We start from the raw sequence: 22873 nt of genomic DNA on the forward strand, positions 1-22873 counted from the left end.
TGTGTGTGTGTGTGTGTTTTCGTAGATTTTCATGGGTATAGGTATGCAGGTCTTGGCGTGTTCGGGTCTTTTCCCATGTAAGATTGAGAGTATCTTGGTGATGTTTCGATGAGGTCCCACTCACCATCTTCAGGCTGGTACTTTCGGCTTCGTGCTTGTGCAAGCAAAGCATGATCTGAGCTGCCGTTTCTCTATAAATACTGGTGGGGAGGTTGGCTGTGTTGTCATTTCTTGATTGGTTGATGGAGTTGATGTTTGCAGATTGGCTGGCTTTTTTGTAAGAACATATGTGGTTGAGGTATTGGCTGTGTGTCTATCAGCCTCCTGTGTTGTAATGATCTGGGTAATGGGGTGTGTGATGACCTTCTGAGTTCTATTGTTTTGACATCTTGGGTCTTGTACTGTAATCTCCTGGGTTGTAATGACCTGGGTCATGGGCTGTGTGATGACCTTCTGAGTTCTATTGTGACATCCCCATAGACGAAAGGCAACCACCGTCCAGAAACCAGACCACAGCTGCATCACCAGCTGCCACACACCCTGACTCCCAAACCAAGCAAACAGACACACACCATGAACACACAGCCAGGCCTCAACTCGGAACCAAACCAAAACCTGGGACGTCACATCATAGCCACCCGCTCAGGATATCGCATCACAGAACTCAGGAGGCTACACCACAAAACCTCAGGATGTTACAACACAGCCAATGACCCAGGAGATTACAGCACAAGACCCAGGATGTCACAACAATAGAACTCAGAAGGTCATCACACAGCCCATGACCCAGGTCATTACAACCCAGGAGATTACAGCACAAGACCCAGGATGTCAAAACAATAGAACTCAGAAGGTCATCACACAGCCCATTACCCAGGTCGTTACAACACAGGAGGTTGATAGACACACAGCCAATACCTCAGCCACACTTGTTCTTACGAAAAAGCCAGCCAATCTGCAAACATCAACTCCATCAACCAATCAAGAAATGACAACACAGCCAACTTCCCCATCAGTATTTATAGAGAGACGGCAGCTCAGATCACGCTTTGCTCACACAAGCACGAAGCCGAAAGCACCAGCCTGAAGATGGCGAGTGGGACCTCATCGAAATGTCGCCAAGATACTCTCAATCTTACACGGGAAAAGACCCGAACACGCCAAGACCTGCACACACACACACACACACACACACACACACACACACACGTATATGTATACGTATATGTATATGTATATGTATATGTATATGTATATATATATATATATATATATATATATATATATATATATATATATATATATATATATATATATATATATATATTCTTATGTTTTTGTGGATATTTATATGAATGGTATTTAGGTTTCTTCGGGTATTTTCCCACGTCTTAATATTTGTGCTTTTAAAAAGCACAAATATTAAAACATGGGAAAATACCTGAAGAAACCTAAATACCATACATACACACATACATACATATATACATACATACATACATACATAGATACATACATACATTCTATATGTACACCACACACACATATATATATACAAACAAACAAACATACATACATACATACATACACATAAATACTTGAAATAGTGGAAAAATATAAAATGGATCATGTGGAGACATCTTCCTAAGCAATTTAATTAGCACAATGGACTTGAAGCTTGTGTTGCTGGATTTGTTTTTCCTGCTGATATATTTATCAAATATGTTCATGAAAAGGCTGTCACATTTTCTTTTCCCATCTCAACAATGTTAATAATTATAATGTTGTATTACTTCCAATATTACCTATATTACTTGTATTGATTTCACCTTAATTATTATTTATAGCAATTGCACTGAGATTTATATACTGCTTTATAGTGGTTTCCAGTCCTCTCTAAGCAGTTTTACAGAGTCAACATATTGCCCCCCAAAATCTGGGTCTTCATTTTACCCACCTCGGAAGGATGGAAGACTGAGTCAACCTTGAGCCTGGTGGGATTTGAACTGCCAAATTGTAGGCAGCCGATAGTCAGCAGAAGTGGCCTGCAGTACAGCACTCTAACCACTGTGCCACCAAGGCTCATGATCTTACAATAATAAAATATTACTATTTGCTAAATTATTTTAGCATTTTGCCTACATGTGGACTCTATGCAACTAGTTAGTCTCCTTCTGTAGCATCAATAGTGGAATTTAAAATGACATAGCGGTTTCTGGATAAACTTGGAGAAAGTATCTTTTAGTGTGAACCTTCTGTATTATTGAAGGCCAGTGTTTGCTGGATTTAATCTGATTTTGATTAGGGACTTTCATCAATTTTGCAAGCAATAATTCAATAATTTACATTTCCCCCCTAAGATTTGTTTTTGCTGTCATGAGAGAAGGTAATAATAAACCTACGTGTAGAGCAAAAATATGGTCATTTCATAGAATAAACAACATATTAAATTTTTAAAAATCTAATAAATATGTATTTATGTTTCACATGCTTTCTAAAATTGCTTATTGTAAAACTCTATTTTAACTGACAATTTGCCTTAATATATAGATATAGAATATCCATTAAACAGGAAAATATCACTATAGCAATTTATGTCATTTGAACTAATGATAACAATTATGTCATCTGCATGTTATGTTAATGCTGCAAATTGGCACAAATATCAACCAACCATAAGGGACTGAAGTGCTTTATTTATTATGGAGTATATTTTAACATCTTCCTGAAAAGAGGAAAAAGCTATATATAATTAAAATCTATTTAGATCCCTGTTCTGTTCTTGGAATGGCCAGTTAGATGACTATAGGAAATCTGTCAATGGAGTTTCATTGGATTATATCCTCAGAATTGTGCTCCTCAATAAGTCAAAGACAATGAGTTTTATTCTGTAACTATCATGACCAGTAGACATTCAGCCTTAAGAAAACAAATCTTAAGAAAGATTTTAATGATATGTAAATGATCCAACATTTACATATCATTAAAACTGTATTTACATTTGGATTTATGCATCCCATGTAAGTATGGAGGAACAGGCGCTATGTCAGGATTTTTATAATTATCTCAGAATTTAAATAAATAACATATTTGTCACCAAGAATTAAAATCACAGGCTTTTTTCAAATAAAAGTTGGGTCACAGATTTTGACATAATTAGCAATGGTTTCATTAAGATAAAAAATAGCAGTGAAGACTCATGGCTTCTTTTAGGCTATGAAAAATGTGAGCACTTGCATTCTGCTGTCATTGCTATGAATTTTTTCCCCAAGGAAATGCTCCAGTACATGCTTCATTTTTTAAAAAGAAGAAACCGATGAAGTAGATAATTTTGAAAACAATTTCCAGGTTTTTTTTTTGTTTTTTTTTTTGCTAATGCTGGATTTTGAATTTTTCTCAGTTTATGTCTATTGAAATTACCTCAACATTTTACCAATTTTATGTCCTATATTTTTCCATTCTGTGCTAAAATAACATGATGCTATTATAGGTGTTCAGGCTGTGAAAATACTATTCCAGACCCCATGACATTTTTTTAAAGGTGTTTCTAGACTCTAACACTATTGTCACATATAAGGCTGAAAATTAGACTGTTAATTTATGAGAATGAGTGATCATTGATAATTCATATTTTTGTACTTCAAATAAGCAACCATGCTGATATAGTTTTACTGTCAGAAACTAAATTATCTGAAAATTCATTTAAGAAGCCACCCTTTATCAAAGTATATAAAATAGCTGCTTGTGTATGCAAATTAAAGAATTAGAGAGATTGATAGTAACCAGAATTCTTGATATAAATTATTACTGATTATGTTACTTTGTGTAAATGGCACAAAGTCATTTCATCCACAGGTGGAAGGCCTACAATTCTATAAATTTGCTGCTTTTTTATCTTGATTTGCTGCTTTTTCCAGTAAATTGGAAAAAAAGTTGGATTTTTCTCCTTTGATATTTTTCCTGTATTCTAGATTGAATTTGAAATGGAAAGAAATGTCTATTCATTAAAGGACACAGTTTGATTTTATAGATATTTATGTGCTCAGATGGTTCAGACTGACATAGCCCATAACCCTGAAAAAAACATGTGTGCTATTTAAGTGAAATGTTCCACACTGAACTCAGGAATTGGTTCATATTGCTCAATTGTCAATGCAAGTACTGAAAAGATGGAAGGTACCAGTGAGCTATGCCATTTTGATTGATGTTTAATTATCTATTTTTTTTCCTGCATAAATCTACTTTATCTCCTTTCAAGACTCACTATAACTTCTGTGACTTTTGATATATAGTTGACACACAAGTTCTGTAATTCTGAGCTTACTGCAAGCTGTTCTATCCCTAAAATGGCAAATTAGAGACATCAGCATGCTAGTAAATTTAACAGTTTGTGTCACTTGTAGTCATTGCTGCGAAATTAAAGTGGCAACATGCCAAACTCTGCCCTCAAAGCTAGGATTCTCAGCAAAACAGGATAAATTATTTCCCTATATATATATTTGGTTAAAATATTTATCTTAAATTGTATATGCTGTAAAGATATACAGATTTAGGATATAGTAAATGGAAACACAATTTTTTAAAAACCAAGAAAATAATCAAGGAATGCTTTTCTTTTTGAATTCCCCATCCTAACTTCTTAACTCATCTCTAAGTAAATGATTTCAGTTCCAATTTTCCTAATATTCTTTATTGTTATATTATATAAACTATGTTTTATAGTTATGTACATTTGTGAACACCAAAAAAACCCCTATCCAATCTTATTGAAGCTTTGAAATCCCAGAAAGCTGCAACACATGTTAACAACAAGACTTTTGGAATATGAGAGCAATGGGTAAGATATATTTGTGAGAAAGATTGTTCAATAATGGATTTTCAGAATAGAAATATAAAGCCAAGTTCTTGCTCAATCAGTGAGCATCATTTAGCAATAATAATCATTAACTTATGGAAGTAAATAGTGGACAGACTACATAACATGTCCCAGGAATATAATATGTCAAAGTAGTAACTAGATAAAAGGAGTAATGAGAATTTTGATTTGATGGTTAAAAAAGAAGTTAAAAGAAAATGTTAAAAAAGAAAATGAGAAAAGTTAAAAAAAAATAAGAAAAGCAAAATAGAACAGACACTCATAAAAAATCATGATAGATTTTTTTATCTACCAACACAAGAGAGTTTCTGGTTAGTTATTCATTGGGAAATACAGCTGAGTTTTATTGAGTGTTCAGATTTGTAATACTTAATTGGGATGCGACATTATAAAGAACTAGACAATAATAACATTTAAAACTTACATTAACCTAAAAATCTGTTAAATGAAGTCATCCTTGCACAATAATATTTCGTCATGCTTCACATTAGGAAAGCAGAAGGGGGAGGGGGGACTTTGAATATATTGTGCCCAAATTCGCCCAGTTGTGACATATCCCAATTACTTAAATTAATAAAGTACAAATGAACGTGTGTGTTTCTTTTTAAATCACTGGATTCCTGGTTCAAGACTTATCAGAAAATGACATTGATTCATTTATGACAGGATATGTAAAGGATGAGCAAAATGAATCGTTTGAGTCTGTTAGCCAAGCTCATGCTTAGAGCATGATGCCAACCTTAATGTTACATCTGAGCCACAATTTTTGCTTCACATACTGCCTGATACAATGCAAGCAGATGCTAAAACTAAACATGAGAGAAAATATCTGCTGCATATTTTCTTGGAGACTGCAGGATCGTGTATATGGCTCAGAACTATGTTTTCCCACCCTTTGCAGACTGTTTTTGAAAAAGAAAAACATTAGATAAGCAACCTGGAAGTCATAAATATAGCAGAATTGACAGGTTGTTATTTTGCAAAAGACATGTTTTCAACAAAGCTTTCCAAGGTGCCCTCTAGTTGGTTGAATGTTATTTTTAAAAAATTTAGAGACTGTAAATGATGAAATTTCTTTTTTTGAAAATAAACTGACCTCATGTGAACAGAGGTAAAATTTGTTTTGTGAAAAGATAAATTCAAATTATTTTGAATTAATATAAGTAATGCCCAAGGGGAATTGAAGGAAAGTACTTTCTTTCTTTTAATTTTAACCCATTCTGGGTTATTGGGTACTGTCTTCATGGGTCAGTTGATACAGTTTAGCACAGTTGTGAATCTGGGATCACAGTATTTATTGTTTAGATATTTAATTCATATTTTCAATTTTTCAGAGGAAAACTATGGTTAGAATTAGCTGTCTAATAAAATTTTTGTGACCTTGATAGCATTTTGTTAAAATACACATTTGTGTAATACTATCTAAAGGCACTCCTACTGGTTAGTGTAATCCCGTATAATAGTTGTAATGAAAATGTATTCAGTGGTTGCAAGCTTCAAAGGCATCTGTCAGAAGAAGTGACTTCTTTAGATATATGAAATTACACTTCCCATCAACTGCAACTCTTTATTTTTTTCTACCATTGATAACAGTCTACTAACCATCATATCTTAGTTCTTATTTGCAATATATGTCCCATTTCACTGTTAGTCTTAACTAGCAACATTGCTGTTTTTCTGTTTGATATTATTTTTAGTAATATAATTCCTAGAATAAATCATTTGGAATACATACATGCCTATTTGTGGTTAAGCAGTGGCTTGATTTACTTATCTTTCCCCTGTCTCATTTCCTGTCTTGAAATGAAAGATGTTAGAAATATTTTGTCTTTGACACCTTGACTGAATTAATCTAGTCAAATACACCTTGATGGTATATTTTCTTTATTTCCACCATATGAATACAATATTATACTCATGATTAACCGTTTAGCACTTTATCCTGTAGATCCCTACAAAGAAGTGCTAATGATATTTCTATTTTTGAACACATATGCTGAATTATAAGTCATCACTGTTATGAAGTAATAGACATTACCTCCCATCTCTTTAATTCCAGAGCTCATTCGGAAAACGATAGTTCTTCTATCCCATCTTCTGACTCTTGTATCAGTCCTACAAAATTGGATTTGGCATACAGTAAAACTGCCAAGCAATGTCTAGAGGAAATATCTGGTGAGTAATATATAATCATTGCTTAATAGTGATATATTTCTGAATTATTATGGCCATTCTTAAATAGAGTCCAAACATTTATGTTGTTAAATGAGACATTTGTTAAGTAAGTTTTGCCCCATTTTATGAACTTTATTGCCACAATTGTTAAGTGGATCATTGAAGGTATTAAATTAGTAACTTTATTATTAATTGAATCTCATTTTCCCATTGACTTTGCTTGTCAGAAGGTTGTAAAAGTTAATCACATGATTCCAGGACACTGCAACCATCATAAACATGGACCGGTTGCCAAGCATGCGAGTGTTGATCATGTGAACATAGGGATGCTGCAACAGACATAAATGTGAAAGACAGTCATAAAACACTTTTTTCAATGCCATTGTAACTTTGGTCAATAAATAAACTGTTGTAAGTTGAGAACTACCTGTAATTCCGTTCCTTTATAATTTTGGCTTCAACTGCATGGCTTAAAAATAATTCAAAATTATCATAACACTCTTGACTTTTTTCATTGTATTGTTTGTTTTTACCCTTTTAAAAAGATAAGAAATTGATTCCCATACAATTAATCAGATCATAATTAAAATTGTCAGGGACAAAAACCAATTTAAAACTAAAATTCTATTTCCTTCCATCTAACTGCTTAAGTGTTGCACAGTTTTATGGACAGAGGATTAAATGAAGGACAATGTAAGCAACAACTAATCATTAATTTCAATAATATCAATACACTTTGATATTATTTCTTGAAGAAAAATTCTTCAGAATAGATGTCTGAAACAATTACATTAATATAATTACTTCACAACTTTATAGTAATGTATAGGATTAAAAATTCTCATCATTTTCCAAACCATTGTTTTTTTGCGTCTTATAAATTATCTCTACTTCCTGGGACATTCATGTGATCTGTGGAATTCTTGATGCTCTCTGAGCTTTGTGGCTTGCTTGCAAATATTTAATCCGCTAACTCAGAGTTCCCCAACCTTGTTAGGTTGGAGGCCCAAAGCAGAGGGGAAAGGAAAAGAGGGGATGGAGGCAGGCGCATTTGTGAGCACCTGTTGCTTGCATGAGTGGGGCTGGGAGCATCCGCGATGCTGGTGCTAGTGGGGCTATGTGCACCCACACACATGCACTTGCACCAACCAGCCACACACACAGCCTGGTTGTGAATAGGCCATGGACCAGTAGTGTGCCATGGCCCGTAGGTTGAGAACTCAGTATGAGATGTTACTTCCATATGTTGCAACTGAAATTTGGAGAAGTAGTAGCATAGTGGCACAGGTGAAGACTTTCACCTAAATCAGGCAGATATGCTTTCTAGAACTGAGTCTCTGTATTTTTATTTGCACAATTATCAAAAGAATTCTGCAGAAAAAAATACAGAATTATCAAAAAATGAGAAACTGCTATACGAGCAGGGGCTAAATTACCTTTGACTCTTAGTTTTAAAAAGTCACTACACATGAACACAATAGATTTTAATAATTTGTACTGTGAAAAACTAGGATGTTATTCCTTTTATATTGTACAAGAATTAGAGGAAACTAAACAGTAGATTTCAAGACAGAAATTAGCAAGAGGAGCTATTACCTTCAAACTGTGTTTGTGAGTTTCCATGGAAATCTGCTTGGCCTTTTTATATGGATTTAATTTAAAAAAAATCATTAAAATATTTTGTGTCTCCAAGTAGGTAGTTTTATTAATATGTCTGCATATACTAGTATGCTGATACATTAGGATTTCAAGCCAATGTTATTTCCAGTGACATATATAAGAATGAAATTTGAAAAAAAGAGGAATTCAATATGTCTAGCACAATTATATTTTGGTGGATCTTATTGCTACCTTTATTGTCAAAGTACAACATGTGTACAATGAGATTGGCTGAACCTTCCTTCATGCACTCCCCCACCCAACACAACTCACAGTGAGGACAGAAGTCCCTAACCCAGTCACAATCTTATTACACTATGTGACCCTGTTGCACAATGCGCCGGCGCAAAACGTAGTTACCGAACCGGTAGTAACACCAGTTGAATCCCACCCCTGGTGCTATGACATTTACATGCTCCATTAGTAGATATTAATATTGGACGGAAGCTATCATTTTGTTTTTACTTTATATATTGAACAGTTTCATTGTTTTTCTCTCTGTATATTCCGCAGCTGAAACCCATTAAAACATAAAGAAAAGTACTGACTGTTTTGCCTGCTGCTTTGTACAAAATTCACCCATGGTTAATTGACCTTGATTTTTTTTCATGAGCCTGATATGTGTGTGTGTGTGTGTGTGTGTGTGAAAGAGAGTGAAAGAGAGAGAGAGAGAGAGAGAGAGAGAGAGAGAGAGAGAGAGACAGAAAGAGAGAAAGGCAGGCAGGCAAACAGATAGTAAAAATGTATATTTGTGTGGATGATGTTGTAATCCAACGTCAAAAATAATTTCTTCTATACCTTGGAAAGATGAGCTTTTTTTCTTTAAAGTTTTGCATTTGTATTCATTATTGCTTCAGTTCTTTAATTTATTACTGTGCCAGCACCATTGCTCAACTCCTATCTACTATAAATGAGTATCTATTGAAATATTATGCTATGCAGTTATATTCTCTTATTTGAGAAAATATGCTACAATGTTGTGGACTTAGCTATTATTTATTCAACCCAGATGTGTGTGTGTGTAGCACTATTTTTGATTAAAGGCAATATTCCAGTAATATATAAGTAAAGTCTAGGGTACCTTGAAATACACTTGCAAATTTTAGATATTTAGTGGTCAACTCAGTCATATATATTTTTCAAAACAATATATAATTTGTGTTATAAATTACCCCCCAAAAAACAAGTTTTGGTTAATTACACATTTCTATCTTTTATACTTGCCAGATGGAGCCCTAATTGTGCCTTTATAACTGCAGATGGATAGAATGCTTGATGAGGATCTATAAAATTAATTTTTTTAAAAAAATATTTGCAATAGTTCATATATCTTGACAGAAGCAACATGCTCCATTGAGTCATATATTTTATTTAAGACCTTATGTGGGTAACAGAACAAAAGTTATAGTCTAAATAGAGTAAGATTTGAAGCAGAATAGCTGCTTCAAATGTTCTAAAATTCTCTGCAAGAAGAAATCCCAAAACCACTGTCATTTTGGAAGATATATTGCATTTTATGAATTATGATTGAATGCAATTAATTCATAATCTAGTTGTTTCATCTAAAGTATTTAACGTGAATACAAAAACTATCCATGAATTATATGCATGATTTTCTGGATTATTGCAAATTAATATAGGTATGTTGTTTCTCCCATCATGTTTTTTGGAAAATACCAAGATCACACGTTATATCTAATATCTTTAAATTGGGAAATTTATTATTAGAGTCAGAACTAATCAAAATGCAAAGCATGGTTTAAGGAAGTCTAAATGGTATTTTAAGGCTGAAGCTAGCAAGTTAGAATGTTCAGTAGAATAGAGATTTATAATTGTACCTGGTCTGAGATTTGGCAGGAAATTGGTACACACTTCATATTATAGGCTAGGTATGTACATGCACCTTGGGATAAAGCCAACATTTTTTTTGGTGAAATTATGCAATTTTTCAAAAAGTTAATAAAAATTCATTATATCACATTTTTATTTGTAGGAACATTTTTATTAGTATTATTTTTGTTCTGGAAGCTTTGTATATCTATAAGTGAGGCTGAGTGTTACAAATGTATTTCAGCTTATTAGATAAGATTTATTTTTTAAATATGGGCTAAAGATTAATCAAAAGTAATCTTAAATCACATGTGCATCCTTTCATATCTCATATATATCTTTGCAGTTTTTAGCTGTAAGAGAACTATATTGTCTCTTCTTAAGGTACCTTTATGCATATATATTTTGCACAAATCTGTATGCTTTCCCCCCCTACCTACAATTTCTACTTTGGGACAGTTTCATCCGACATTGATTCCCCCCCACCCCCTGATTTTAAAAACTCATTTTTTCTTAACAGTTCTAATTATTTCATAATAAACTATTCTGTATCAGAAATTAAAAGCTCTACTATATAAAAGGAACAAAGTCTTTTTCTCTTTCTAGCATTTCCATATAAAGGGATATTGCTTTTTCTTTATTCTCTATTACACTATAGGAAGAGACTTGTTCAGTATATTGCAAGATTTAAGAGCCACTTCAACTTTAGGAAGGAAGGAAGGAAAGAAGGAAAGCATTACAGGGTGTTAAGTGTTCATCCCATTTAGCTTATGCTGTATCCTTACACTCAGGATTTGTAGAATTGCAGAGGGTTGGGTCCTTCTGTTTTAATTTGCCAGGCTGTTTGCTGCCATGGCAGCCAGCAGCATTCACTGCAGTTACAGAGAAAAGCCATAGATCTGGGAATGCACGTTGAATACTAAAATGCAGGGAAGCTTTCACAGAGCTTTGCTTCCTTGGTTAATTTGAGCCCTGACATGCTTAGCTGCAATTATCAGCCATCCAAAGTAAAGACCTGCATGCAGGAATCAGTCATGATCTGGTGAGGGAGCCTGGGAGAAGACAGTCATCGGCACTTGCAGTTTACTTTTGGATTTCAGAAAACAGCAGCCACAGAGAGTGATGCAGTCCTATCAATCTAAAGGAGAATGATGATTGGATGATAAGAGGGAAACATCACCGCCTTTTATGTTTATTTCTCTGCTGGAGTAGATTGTTTAAGCAACTATCTTCTGCTTGAAAGAAATTCCTCTAAAATTATTATAGCATTGCAGATTAACAGGACTGGAAAAGACTAGCTTAGGATGGAAAGAATCAAAATGACTGTGCCTGTCTAGTCTTAATAGCCTGCACTCTGGAATGCTTATGCTGTGTTTTTTTGACACCGGAGGAATGAGGGCATGTAAACTGGGTACTGCTGAAAGGTTAGTTCTATTGCTGAAAGATCCTGCCTTCTCTGCAGCTAGAAATGTGAAATCTAATTTGTGTTGAGCCTTTGGATAAAACTATGCAACGATCTGCTGAACTTTCAGTGTTCAGAGGCAAGGATGCAAGAAACAGAGGTGCTTGTCTCCAGAAACAAAAATCTCTGACTAATCTTACTCTCCTAAATGAAGGCGAAAAAAAGAGATCTTCATGCAGAGAAAACTGGTTTGGCAGTGCCTCCAAGTCTAGCCAGGTTCTTCATCAGTCAGAGCTTGGGAGTAGAGGCTTACTTTCTAAAACACTGTCAAAATCAGCACACTCCCTTTACCATGCCAGCAACAAGTCACCATGGGAAATGGAAGAACTACCACCTGTTGGACCCAGAGCCTCATGCAAAAGGATCAGAGGATACCTGGTTGATGAAGCTGTTCAAGGGGAGACAAGCAAGATGGGTGAAGAAGATGTGCCCTTTAAGTCAAAAATTACTGGCCAAAACTGGGTGGTGGAAGAGGAAGGTTGTTTACGTGAAGGGACTGCACAGCTTGATGAAGATGTTATAATAACAATGCTTGGAGACTTAGAACAAGCACTTTACAATGATTATTTGGGTAAGTTAACTTCTGTTTGACATGATAAAATAGTTACTAAGCAATAATGTATTGCATGGAAGAGACTTGGTTAATATTAATCTTACTATTCTTTTACAACATACTTACAGTACATTTGTGTCTATATAGTATTACGAAGCAGGGTGTATCACATTCTTTTTTTCTGTTAGATTCACTGACTTCATTAATTAAAAACCTTTTGGCATTTTGAAGGCATGCCAACGATGACACACAACTTTCTTCTTAAAATATAGCTATATTAAGCTAATCTTAAAACAGCAAAATAGGAAAACTTTAGCAATTTGATTTCTGTTTGAGCTTGACACATGGGAGTATTTGACAGTCATGCTTGCTTTCCTGTCTACCTAAATTTGGAAAGGATGGTATGAAGTTGCCTCTTTGTTTTTTTGCTCTAAATATTAATGTGAATTACATCTTGTCAGAATGACTGCCAATTCATTCACAACTATTTTTTATTCTGTATTAATAATTTTCCATGTCATTAATATAAAAATTTAATTATCAAACTTACTAAGGCTTTCTTAATTTAGGCAATATCATGATTTACCTTCTACTCTACTTTCAAAATATTTAATTCAAAAATATCATCCCTATATAATGTCATTAAAGCAGAATTTTGTATCTGAAGATGATCTATATTGATGCAAGCCGGTTGCTTTGACTTATCAAAAATATAGGGGTGGTAAAGCACTTATTTGCAAGCAGTTGTACTTCTGATCACCATTCAGATATATGTCTTTTCAAAATGATTCAAGAATTTTATAGAAGTACATTTTTGGAAATCTGTATTCCATTGCTAAGGCTTTTTCTTGCAAGTTTCCTAGTTTTACACAATGTTCAGATTAAAAGTCTGGAAGTAATTATGTTTTTGATTTTGTTACTGAGATATGAATCAGAGAAAAAAAACTTGTTTCTAACTTTGACTTTTGTTATACAGCATACTTCCATAATCCTGAGATAGTTGGATATATATCTAGATATGGATGTACACATGTACAATATATGTGCATCTCTTGGTTATATTTTTGCAGACAAATAAGGGTGTTGCAATTCAAATATATATATTTAGATAAATGCAAGTGATGCTGAATATAGGGATATTAAACTAATGGTTTGTTGAGGCATTTGTTTTTAATCACAGCATTCAGTCTTTTAGACTAGGAGCCTTTCAGTATGGCATATCTTGCTTCAGAATCTTTGCCTGCTCTTTCTTGCAAAAGTGCTATCAGATTGCCAGGGCATTTCCTGTGCATAGTCCTTTCCAGGTCACCCGTAGACTGTCAATTGGATTCTGGGTTCTGGCTGGGCCATTCTACAACTTTGATCTTCTTCTAGTTGAAGCCAGTCTTTCATTGATTTAGAGGTATGCTTTGGATCATTATTGTGTTGAAAGATGAAATTTGTCTTCATCTTCAACATTTTAGCAAAAGGCCTGAAGGTTTTGTGCCAAAATTTACTGACATTTGAAAACTTGATTATAGCAGTTCCAGCTGAAAAATAGCATCTTTAAAACATAATGCTGCCATACCATGCTTCGCTGTGGGTATAATGTACTTTTGGTGATGTGCAGAATTGTTTTTGTGCCAAACATACTTTTTGGAATTATGGCTCAAAAGTTCAACCTTGGTGTCAGCAGACCATAACACATTTTCCAATGTGTTTTTGTCAGACTTCATGTAGGTTTTTGCAAAATAATGTAGCCAGCCTTGGATATGTTTCTTTGTAACAAGAGGCTTCCATCTTGCTGCCTTATCTCACAAACATCTGAAGAATATGGGAGATTGTTGTCACAATCAGTACTTGCCAGTAATTCCCGCAGCTCTTTTAATGCTGCTATATGTCTCTTGGAACCCTCTCTGATTCTTGTTTTTATTTATCAATTTTTAAGGGACATTCATTTCTTGGTAATGTCATTGTGCCATATTTTCTCCACTTGTTGTTGACTGCCTTCACTGTGTTCCATAGTATATCCAATGTTTTGGGGAAATTTTTATATCCTTCACCTGATTGATACCTTCAAACAACGAGATCCTGTCAGATGTGCCATTGCATTGCTTTAGCCCTGCTTCACTTCAATAGCATCATGCCATAAAAGGAGAAAGGGAGGAGTAAGGGGATATAGAAGTGGGGTGACAGGATAACAGGAACCAGAGGTGCCAGACCAAAACAGAGTCTGGCAAATTCAAAAACACAAGTGTGAGAATGGAATGCAAACCCCCAACAAAGAGGCGCTAAACTTTAGGATTGTTATCAAAACATTTAGTTTGACTACCATTGTACATTTATAAAAGGACTAGGGGGGGAGGGTTTGGGAGAAGGGGAAAGCACTGGGCTTACTTAGGAATATTCAGATTGGCTTTGCTTACACCATATGGCTTTAGTAAAAGGATACCTTTTACTACAAATGGAATTGAGAATCTTTCTTTCCTAAATGCACAAACTGGGACAGCCCTAACAGAATTAGAGGAGGATTTGGTTTGGCTAATTGGGAGTTGTACTATCAAGCTACAAATCTGATGTGGGTTAAGGAATGGATAACACTAAGAAATGCTAGTTTGTTGTCATTAGAAGGACATGATTTGTTGTTGGGGTGGCATGCTTTTTTATGGTATAAAGGAACTAAAACAAAGGGGTATTTTAGAAGACATTATATACGGGAGTCTCTGTGGTTAAATTGGGAGAAGATTAAAAGACAATGTTATTTGAAAATTCCAGTCTGGTTATCGACTATTGAAGCATTTTCTTATCCTATAATATATAAAAAGGAACAAACAGTTAGATATGGTGAAATATTGAATGAAAAGAGTGAACTCAAATCTATACAAAAACTAGAGGAACAAGGTATAAAGATGAATTGGTTTTCATATGCGCAAATACATTCAAGGTATGATAAAGATTCTAAAATGGAAGGTTTCTATGATAAATTGACTGAATTCAATAAGATTTTGACAGGTACTGATGAAAAGATGATTAAAAAACTGTATGGATATTTATTAGAAATTAAACTAGAAGAAGAACAAGTTAAAGAAACTATGATTGCTTGGGGGAAGAATTTTGGATATGGGATCTATTTAGAGAAATGGCAGAAATTGTGGTCTCAAAATTATAAAATGATAATGTCAACTGCATATAAAGAAAATTTGTATAAGATGTTTTACAGGTGGCATTTTCCCCTGACAAGAATAGCAAGAATGTTCAAGAATAAATCCGAAAATGTTGGAAATGTCATCAGACACCTGGCTCATATTACCATATGTGGTGGACTTGTGCGGATGCTAAAAAATACTGGACTAAAATCCACATGTGGTTGGAAAAAATGACAAAAAGACATATAGACTTGAAACCAGAGATATTTTTATTGGGAATTTTACCTGAAATATATAGTAAAGACTTGAAATACCTGATTGTAAATGTATTAACAGAGGCTAGGATTGTATTTACTAAAAACTGGAAAAATGAGAAAACACCATCACAGGAGGAAATCATTAAGATAATATTGGAATGTGCTGAAATGAGTAGATTGACATTGAAATTAGAGAACAAGAGGATAAACAATTTTATAAAATTTGGGATCTATTCTATCAATGGTTAGACAATAAAATACAGTAATGAAATATGTAGACTTTTAGAAAATAATAAATATATAAAGATGTATTTCTTTCTTATTATATCTACAAAATGATTTTAGGATAGATTTGGGATGATAATATGAACTGTTATAAAATAAACTAAGTAAATTATGATTATCTTGTAAAACATGAATGAATAAAAGTATAGTCAAATGATTGATTAATAATAATACTAAGGTATTTAATTTTTGATTGAAAATATGAGATTATATGCAATGTAATTGTAATTGAAGACTACGAAATGGAAGCACAAAACAATTTGTAAACCAACCGGCACACTGTATGTACACATATGGAAGATAGCTTGATGTTTTTATGTTTTGTTTGTTTATATTTGATTTTAAAAACCAATAAAATTAAAAAAGCTACTTAATCACTTACAGATAGAATTCGTAGAAATCAGAAACTCCATTTACACATCAAGAATTTCGCTTTATATCCTTTTAGTTAGAAGACATGGTGAATCCTCACTAATAAATACAATTTTTCATGTTACTAAAACTTGAACAAACTATCTTTAATAAATATAGACCACATTACTGTTTCAATTCAATTAATTAAAAGTATTTTATGTGTTAGCAGCTGAGGGCACCCAATGACATTCTGATAAGCAAGTTAGTTAAATGTGGGCTGAAGATAGTAACAATTATGTGAATATATAATTGGCTCACAATTTATTGTCAAAGAGCGCCCATCAATTATATTTCATCAACCTGGAAAAGGACCAAATTATTATTCAAGTCCACAATTATCAATTCCCAAGACAGATTTCCAACATTTCAATATTTTTTATTAATGATCAGATAAAAAAGTAGAGGGAATGCTTCTCAGTTTTCAAAAGTTACAAAATTGAATAGAGTTAGCTCATACTGTGGAATAAAAAAATAAAATTCAAAGCAATCTTGATTGGTTGGAGAAATGGATTAAAAGTAATAGAATGAAATTTTAATAGAAGCAAAGGAAAGATTTTCACTTGGGACACAGTCAAGTGCATGGATTGTAAGTTTTATGTTATCTGTCTTGACAATAGTACTTGCAATGAAGATATTGTCATAGCAGTTGATTGCAAACTGAGTCAGCATTATAAAGAATGAATTTCCAAATATAAGAAATATTTTCTCAATTCTATTCTGATTTGGCCACATCTACCTTGAGTATTGTGTCCATTCTGGATATTACAATCTAAGAAGATTTGGAAAAGGACAATGAAATGATTAGGACTTTAAAAATTATGGCCTAAAGGTGATTGACCCAGCTAGATATGGTTAGCCTTGAGCAAAGACTATTAAAGGTGGATAGGATAGCCATCTTCAGATAACTGCAAAAAGGTCACATAGAAAACTATCAAAGCTTCATTCTCACCCCAAAGCAAAGGACATGGAATAATAGATTTTAAATTACTGAAAGATAGATTCCAATAAAAATATTAGGGGAAAATATTCCTAATATTAAGAGCAGTTTGATGGTGGCACTTTCTTTCATTGGAAGTATTCAGGTGGATGCTAGACAATCATATGTGTGGGATGTTTTAATCTGGATTCTTTCATATAAGTAGAGGCATATACTCAATATTCCTTTCCAAATCTGGGATCCTAAAATAGAAGAAACCAACCTAGTCAGACTTTGTGTGAACTGTTCAAGTTCTGATTTCATGCCCTCAAATTTCAGGTTATGTGATTATCCAGACATGACTGTACCTACTTTTACTACTTCTGATTCAGTTACCTTTTGCAAATAACTTTTGTCTGTGTTAAAATGATTGTAAAACTATCTCCTATGGAATTTTGTGTGGTTGTGATGCAGCACCCAAAATACAGCAATTAAGTGAAATGTTTTGTACCCAAAGCACTAATGTATAGGTTATTTAACCTACAGTATTTATTTATTACAGGCTTCATGTATATAGTACATAAATGCTTCAGGACTTTTTTTTTTTTGCATATATCCAGAGCTGAATGGGACAACTTGCCATGGCCAATTTGCTAGAGGCTAACTTGCTATGGCCAACTTGCCATGAGACAACTCACTGCTGAGCAATTCAATTTTATTTAATTATTTAAAATAGTTAAAAAATTATTTAAATTTTTGTCATTCACATTTCATTTTGTCTCTCCTTTTGTATCCTTTCAATGATTCTATTCCATCATTTCTTTGATATTCTTGTCCCACCATGAATTGTCCCATAGTGAGTTGACTGTGGTGAGCTGGCTGGAGCAAGTTGGCCATGGCGAATTGGCCACAGTGCGTTAGCTGCGACATGTTGTCCTAGACCCTATCTAGCACACTGAAATATGCCAAATCTCAATATGCATAAAGTGTCTAGACACATCCATGCAGTATTCTTTGCCAACATTTTTGGAAGGGATTTTCTCTTTTCTTTTTCTAAGACTGAAAGAAAGGAAGTGTTCAAAGTAACTCAGGGGGATTCCATACCTAAGGCAAGACAAGAAGTCACATTTTCTGCCTTCTAATAAAACACATCAACCCACCCTTAAACTGGTTCTCAAATAGCATATATACTCATACTATTTCTAGTAAAATGTTTTTCCCTTGATCTAAAGACCAAAACAATTCTTATTGTTGTATATAACTGTTTATTGCAATCTGTTACTTTATTAATCTATGTGTTAATTACAGGAAAATCTACAATTTTTATAGACATTTTATGCCAATTTCACTACTATAAAATTACAGTTGATTCTCTATTACATAATTAGAAATAAATTGGACACTTTGGACAAATTGCATTATATTGAGAAATGTTATGGAATAACATTTCACAATGTATAAACTTTTCTTTGCTACATTTCTATATGTTCTTAAACAATATACTGAAAGTCAACTGACTTTCTTCCCCCAGCTTTTTTTTATTGAACTAAATTTACTTACTTAAAAATGCAACATAATTTTCATACAGAAAGCTTGACTTTTAAATAGGTTAATAGTACTTAGAAATACTTCATTTCTCCAGCAATAGAGCAAAAAAGCAGAAAAGTATGAGAAGCAGAATAAATAAGTGAGGGTGTATTCAAGGTTATGGCTCTACCTACAAAACACTGAGGTCACCGTATGCACTACTTCATCAATACATTGCTAACTTAGAGTTTTAGTGAAGTTCTACTTTTTACTCAGGAAGCAACAGAGATTCATGAAATAAGACTTGCTTCTATTTGAAATGATGAGTAGATTAGAGCAGGATATATAAAACATATAATAAAGAAATATGTTGTTGTAATTTAGAAATAACTTATACATTTAGGCATTCACTGTAAAATCATAATCATTCTGGAAGGCTTAATGAAAACAAAAACAGAATGAAACCATAAAGCATAGGCATAACTTTGTTTATACTGTGATTAGATTGCTGGCTACTTAGAACACAGTAACAGTTTATTCTGATTTTCAAATAGAAAGGAAACAAGAAAAAAATAGGAACAAGCAGTACTCAAGAAGGAAAGTCTACTTTATTCCTTCCTTGTCCTCAAATGCCATTAGTTTCAATACTATATACAATTTGTTTATAGATGGGCTTTTAATTTGTATTATGTGGTCATTCAGACTCAAAATTACTCTCATTTTTACTCATTTTCATCATGGTTTTGATTGTAACATTGAAATGTTCTAGTTCATATTGTCTTACACACACTGTGTATGGTTTGCTTTATGTAATTTCATATTCATTGATTGGTTGGTTGGTTGCAGGGGAAGATCCTGAAACAAGAAGAATGAGAACTGTAAAGAATATAGCTGATCTGAGACAGAACTTGGAAGAAACTATGTCCAGTCTTAGAGGAACTCAAATAAGCCACAGGTACTGTTTACTAGTACAGTTGGATACATGGAACAATAAAGCAAAAACAGTGTATTGTGTATTGTCTAATCAGAATCTTCAAAGTTTCTAAGTCTGATCAGTTAATGTTCTTAACATTTCGGTAAATATTTTGTTTCTTCTTTTTGTCCTCTTCATTTTGAGGCTCTGGCCACAAAATTTTCAGAAAACAAAAGATAGTAGTAAATCAAGCCTCAAGAAGTAAATTGATCTCTAAGCAATTTAAAATATATCATATGGCTAAAGAAATAAATATCTATCAAAAAGTGAAAACTACAGTATTGCAGAAAACAAAATATAAATTGTCTTTAAAATCTGAATAAAAACTTGTATGGCTCATATTTAAACAATGCCAATCTATAATCATTGTGCTGTATGGATGAAGCTATTCTGAATGATAAAACATTTTGTGTTACTTTGTAATTTGAATCTTGCCACTTGGGTTAAAGTAAACAGTTTTAATTGAATTTAGTCTTGAGACTGTTTAAGGATGGAGAAAGCAGGTCAGTCAAAGGAATAGTATTTCTTAATGATAATGATACAGCTGAGTGACACTGTAGTTGCCAAATTCTTTTAAGAATCATGAGCTTATCTTTATTTAGAATGTATTTTCTGAAATGAATGGAAAACATTTCTAACTTAATCTCATTGTCATATTGAAATGAAAACATAACATATTAATTTTAGCTATGTGTGAGTGATTCATTACATATTATAAGGAAGATCCTGATTTTGAAAAACTCCATTTTATTTTACAGTACTTTATCTTTTCTACCAGCATCGTGTCACTGCATGTCATTTGGTGAACATTTAACAGGTTTTATTTTCCATAACAGGTTTTATTACAAGGTTCATTTTATTTTATTTGAATCTTATATATTAACATGGTTTTATCTCAAAGCCCACCATCGCTAAAAATATGGAAAATCTGAGAATGGAAATTGGCTTGTTGAGGAAAAATGTCAGCCTTAGAGTGACATCTTTAAAAACAGGTGCTATTTTTTCCTAAGTCATGTTTATTTAAAAGTAAAACTTTCCTTTGTCTACCTTTCATCCTATATGCAAAAAAATATGGAAACCATGGTTCAACAGTTTTTGTTTTGCTTGACAGCACACTGGAAACAACATTTGACAGTACTGTGACAACTGAAGTAAATGGACGAAGCATTCCTGGTTTACCAAGCCGATCTTCTCCAGTGACCTGGAGGCTTGGACAAGCTAGTCCTCGACTCCAGGCAGGTGATGCTCCTTCCCTGGGTGGAGGGTACCCTCGCAGTGGTGCTAGTCGCTTCATCCATACTGACCCTTCTCGATTCATGTACACCACACCTCTTCGTCGTGCAGCCATCTCTCGTCTTGGCAACATCCCCCAAATTGACATGGGTGAAAAAGGAAATAGTGACCTGGACATTTCCTCTGATGTTGATGTTGGAGGGTACATGAGTGATGGGGACATTCTTGGGAAAAGCCTTCGAGCTGATGACATCAACAGTGGGTAAGTTTTTCTTTTTTGTAAAAATGAGATTAGAAAGAATTGTGATTTTTTTTAAAAAATAATTCACAAATCTGTTCATAAACAGAAAGGAATAAGGCAAGCATCTGAAAAATATATTGATTTGTTCCTGACTGAATTAGAACTATAATAATTTACAATGAAAGTTATTAGTGAAAATAAATTAACTAATCACATATTTTCCTGTTTAAAGTCTCATTTGAATTCCAAACTGAATTAAATTAGTTAATTAAATTATAGTTATCTCTAGTCTCTTTTTTTCTTGTTAGACTCTTTTATGGAGACAAATATACAACATGATTTTCATGTTTAATTTTTCTGATGCAGATGAATATGCATGGCTCACTCTTCGTTAGTTTTTAGAAACGCCTTGTCTTTTTGAGGACTTATATTATAATGAATTTATAATCTTAAATGATAATGGCTTGAAGTTTTATAGCTTATATTTTCTAACATTGCTTATCACTTAGATTATACATAAAATTGGAATGATAAATATCCTGAAGAGAACACAAGAAACTTGTCTAATAAAGAATATGAAATACACCTAACAGAAAGGAGCCCACTGCTTCTGTGAAATAAGCCTCCTTGTTAAATTGTTTACTCTTAGAAAATGTCTCCTAATATTCATCCATAATCTGCCTTTCTGGTTATGAAATCCATGATTCCATGTCTGTTTTTGTTCACTTTCTCCACAGTGTTTTTCAGAGATTTGAAGATTCTGTCATATTCCCTCCCATGATTTGTTATTATCAAAGCTAAACTTGTATGCTACCCTCAATCTATCTTTATATAATTTAGATACCAATTTCCAATACTTTTATGATTGGTTTTTCTGAACCTATTTTGATTTGTCTAATTCAACTGGACATAATATGCAACATCAGTGAGATGTCTTCTTATTTTCTTAATATATTATTAGGCATTACATACATATTATATGATAATGTTAGAGATGTGTTGTTTGGGTAAAATATATGTACAGGTACTTTTTTATAAAGACCTGCAAAACACAAATGATTTGTGCTGAATGTTAATTTGATATATGAAGAATATTATTTTAAAAATTAAGATATCCAAAATCAGGACAGTTGTTTCGACTGAGAAATTGGAGTGACTCACTGCAAGCTAAAATTAGAGCAAGGAGATAAATTTGTGATATTTGATAAACTGTTTACCAAATATGGGAAAAAGATTCTAAGAGGTGTGAATATCTATAGCAAATTGGTAATATATGTTTCATTAAGAGGGATAAATATTGCTCTTACTATAAGAGCATGCTTCTACTTATTTTTTATATGAGAGTGA

General features: G+C 33.3%; 1 protein-coding gene across 7 annotated transcripts in view; it reads left to right on the plus strand.

The window, feature by feature from the left end:
- NAV3 (neuron navigator 3) overlaps window positions 1-22873 on the plus strand; it is a 503910-nt gene that overhangs the window by 384381 nt on the left and 96656 nt on the right. For 6 of the 7 annotated variants that reach the window (XM_087968029.1, XM_087968025.1, XM_087968023.1 and 3 more), the window contains 3 exons: window positions 6936-7051; window positions 19926-20034; window positions 21164-21547. In XM_087968029.1, coding sequence (XP_087824155.1) covers window positions 6936-7051; window positions 19926-20034; window positions 21164-21547 — 609 coding nt within the window. Of the gene's footprint in view, window positions 1-6935; window positions 7052-11658; window positions 12574-19925; window positions 20035-21163; window positions 21548-22873 lie in introns of those variants that run through there. The other variant, XM_087968028.1, reaches the window with a different exon arrangement.

Source organism: Notechis scutatus, chromosome 6 (genome assembly GCF_049901735.1).
Source record: "Notechis scutatus isolate UNSWTSFEM ecotype Mainland chromosome 6, rNotScu1.2, whole genome shotgun sequence".
Taxonomy (NCBI): Eukaryota; Metazoa; Chordata; class Lepidosauria; order Squamata; family Elapidae; genus Notechis; species Notechis scutatus.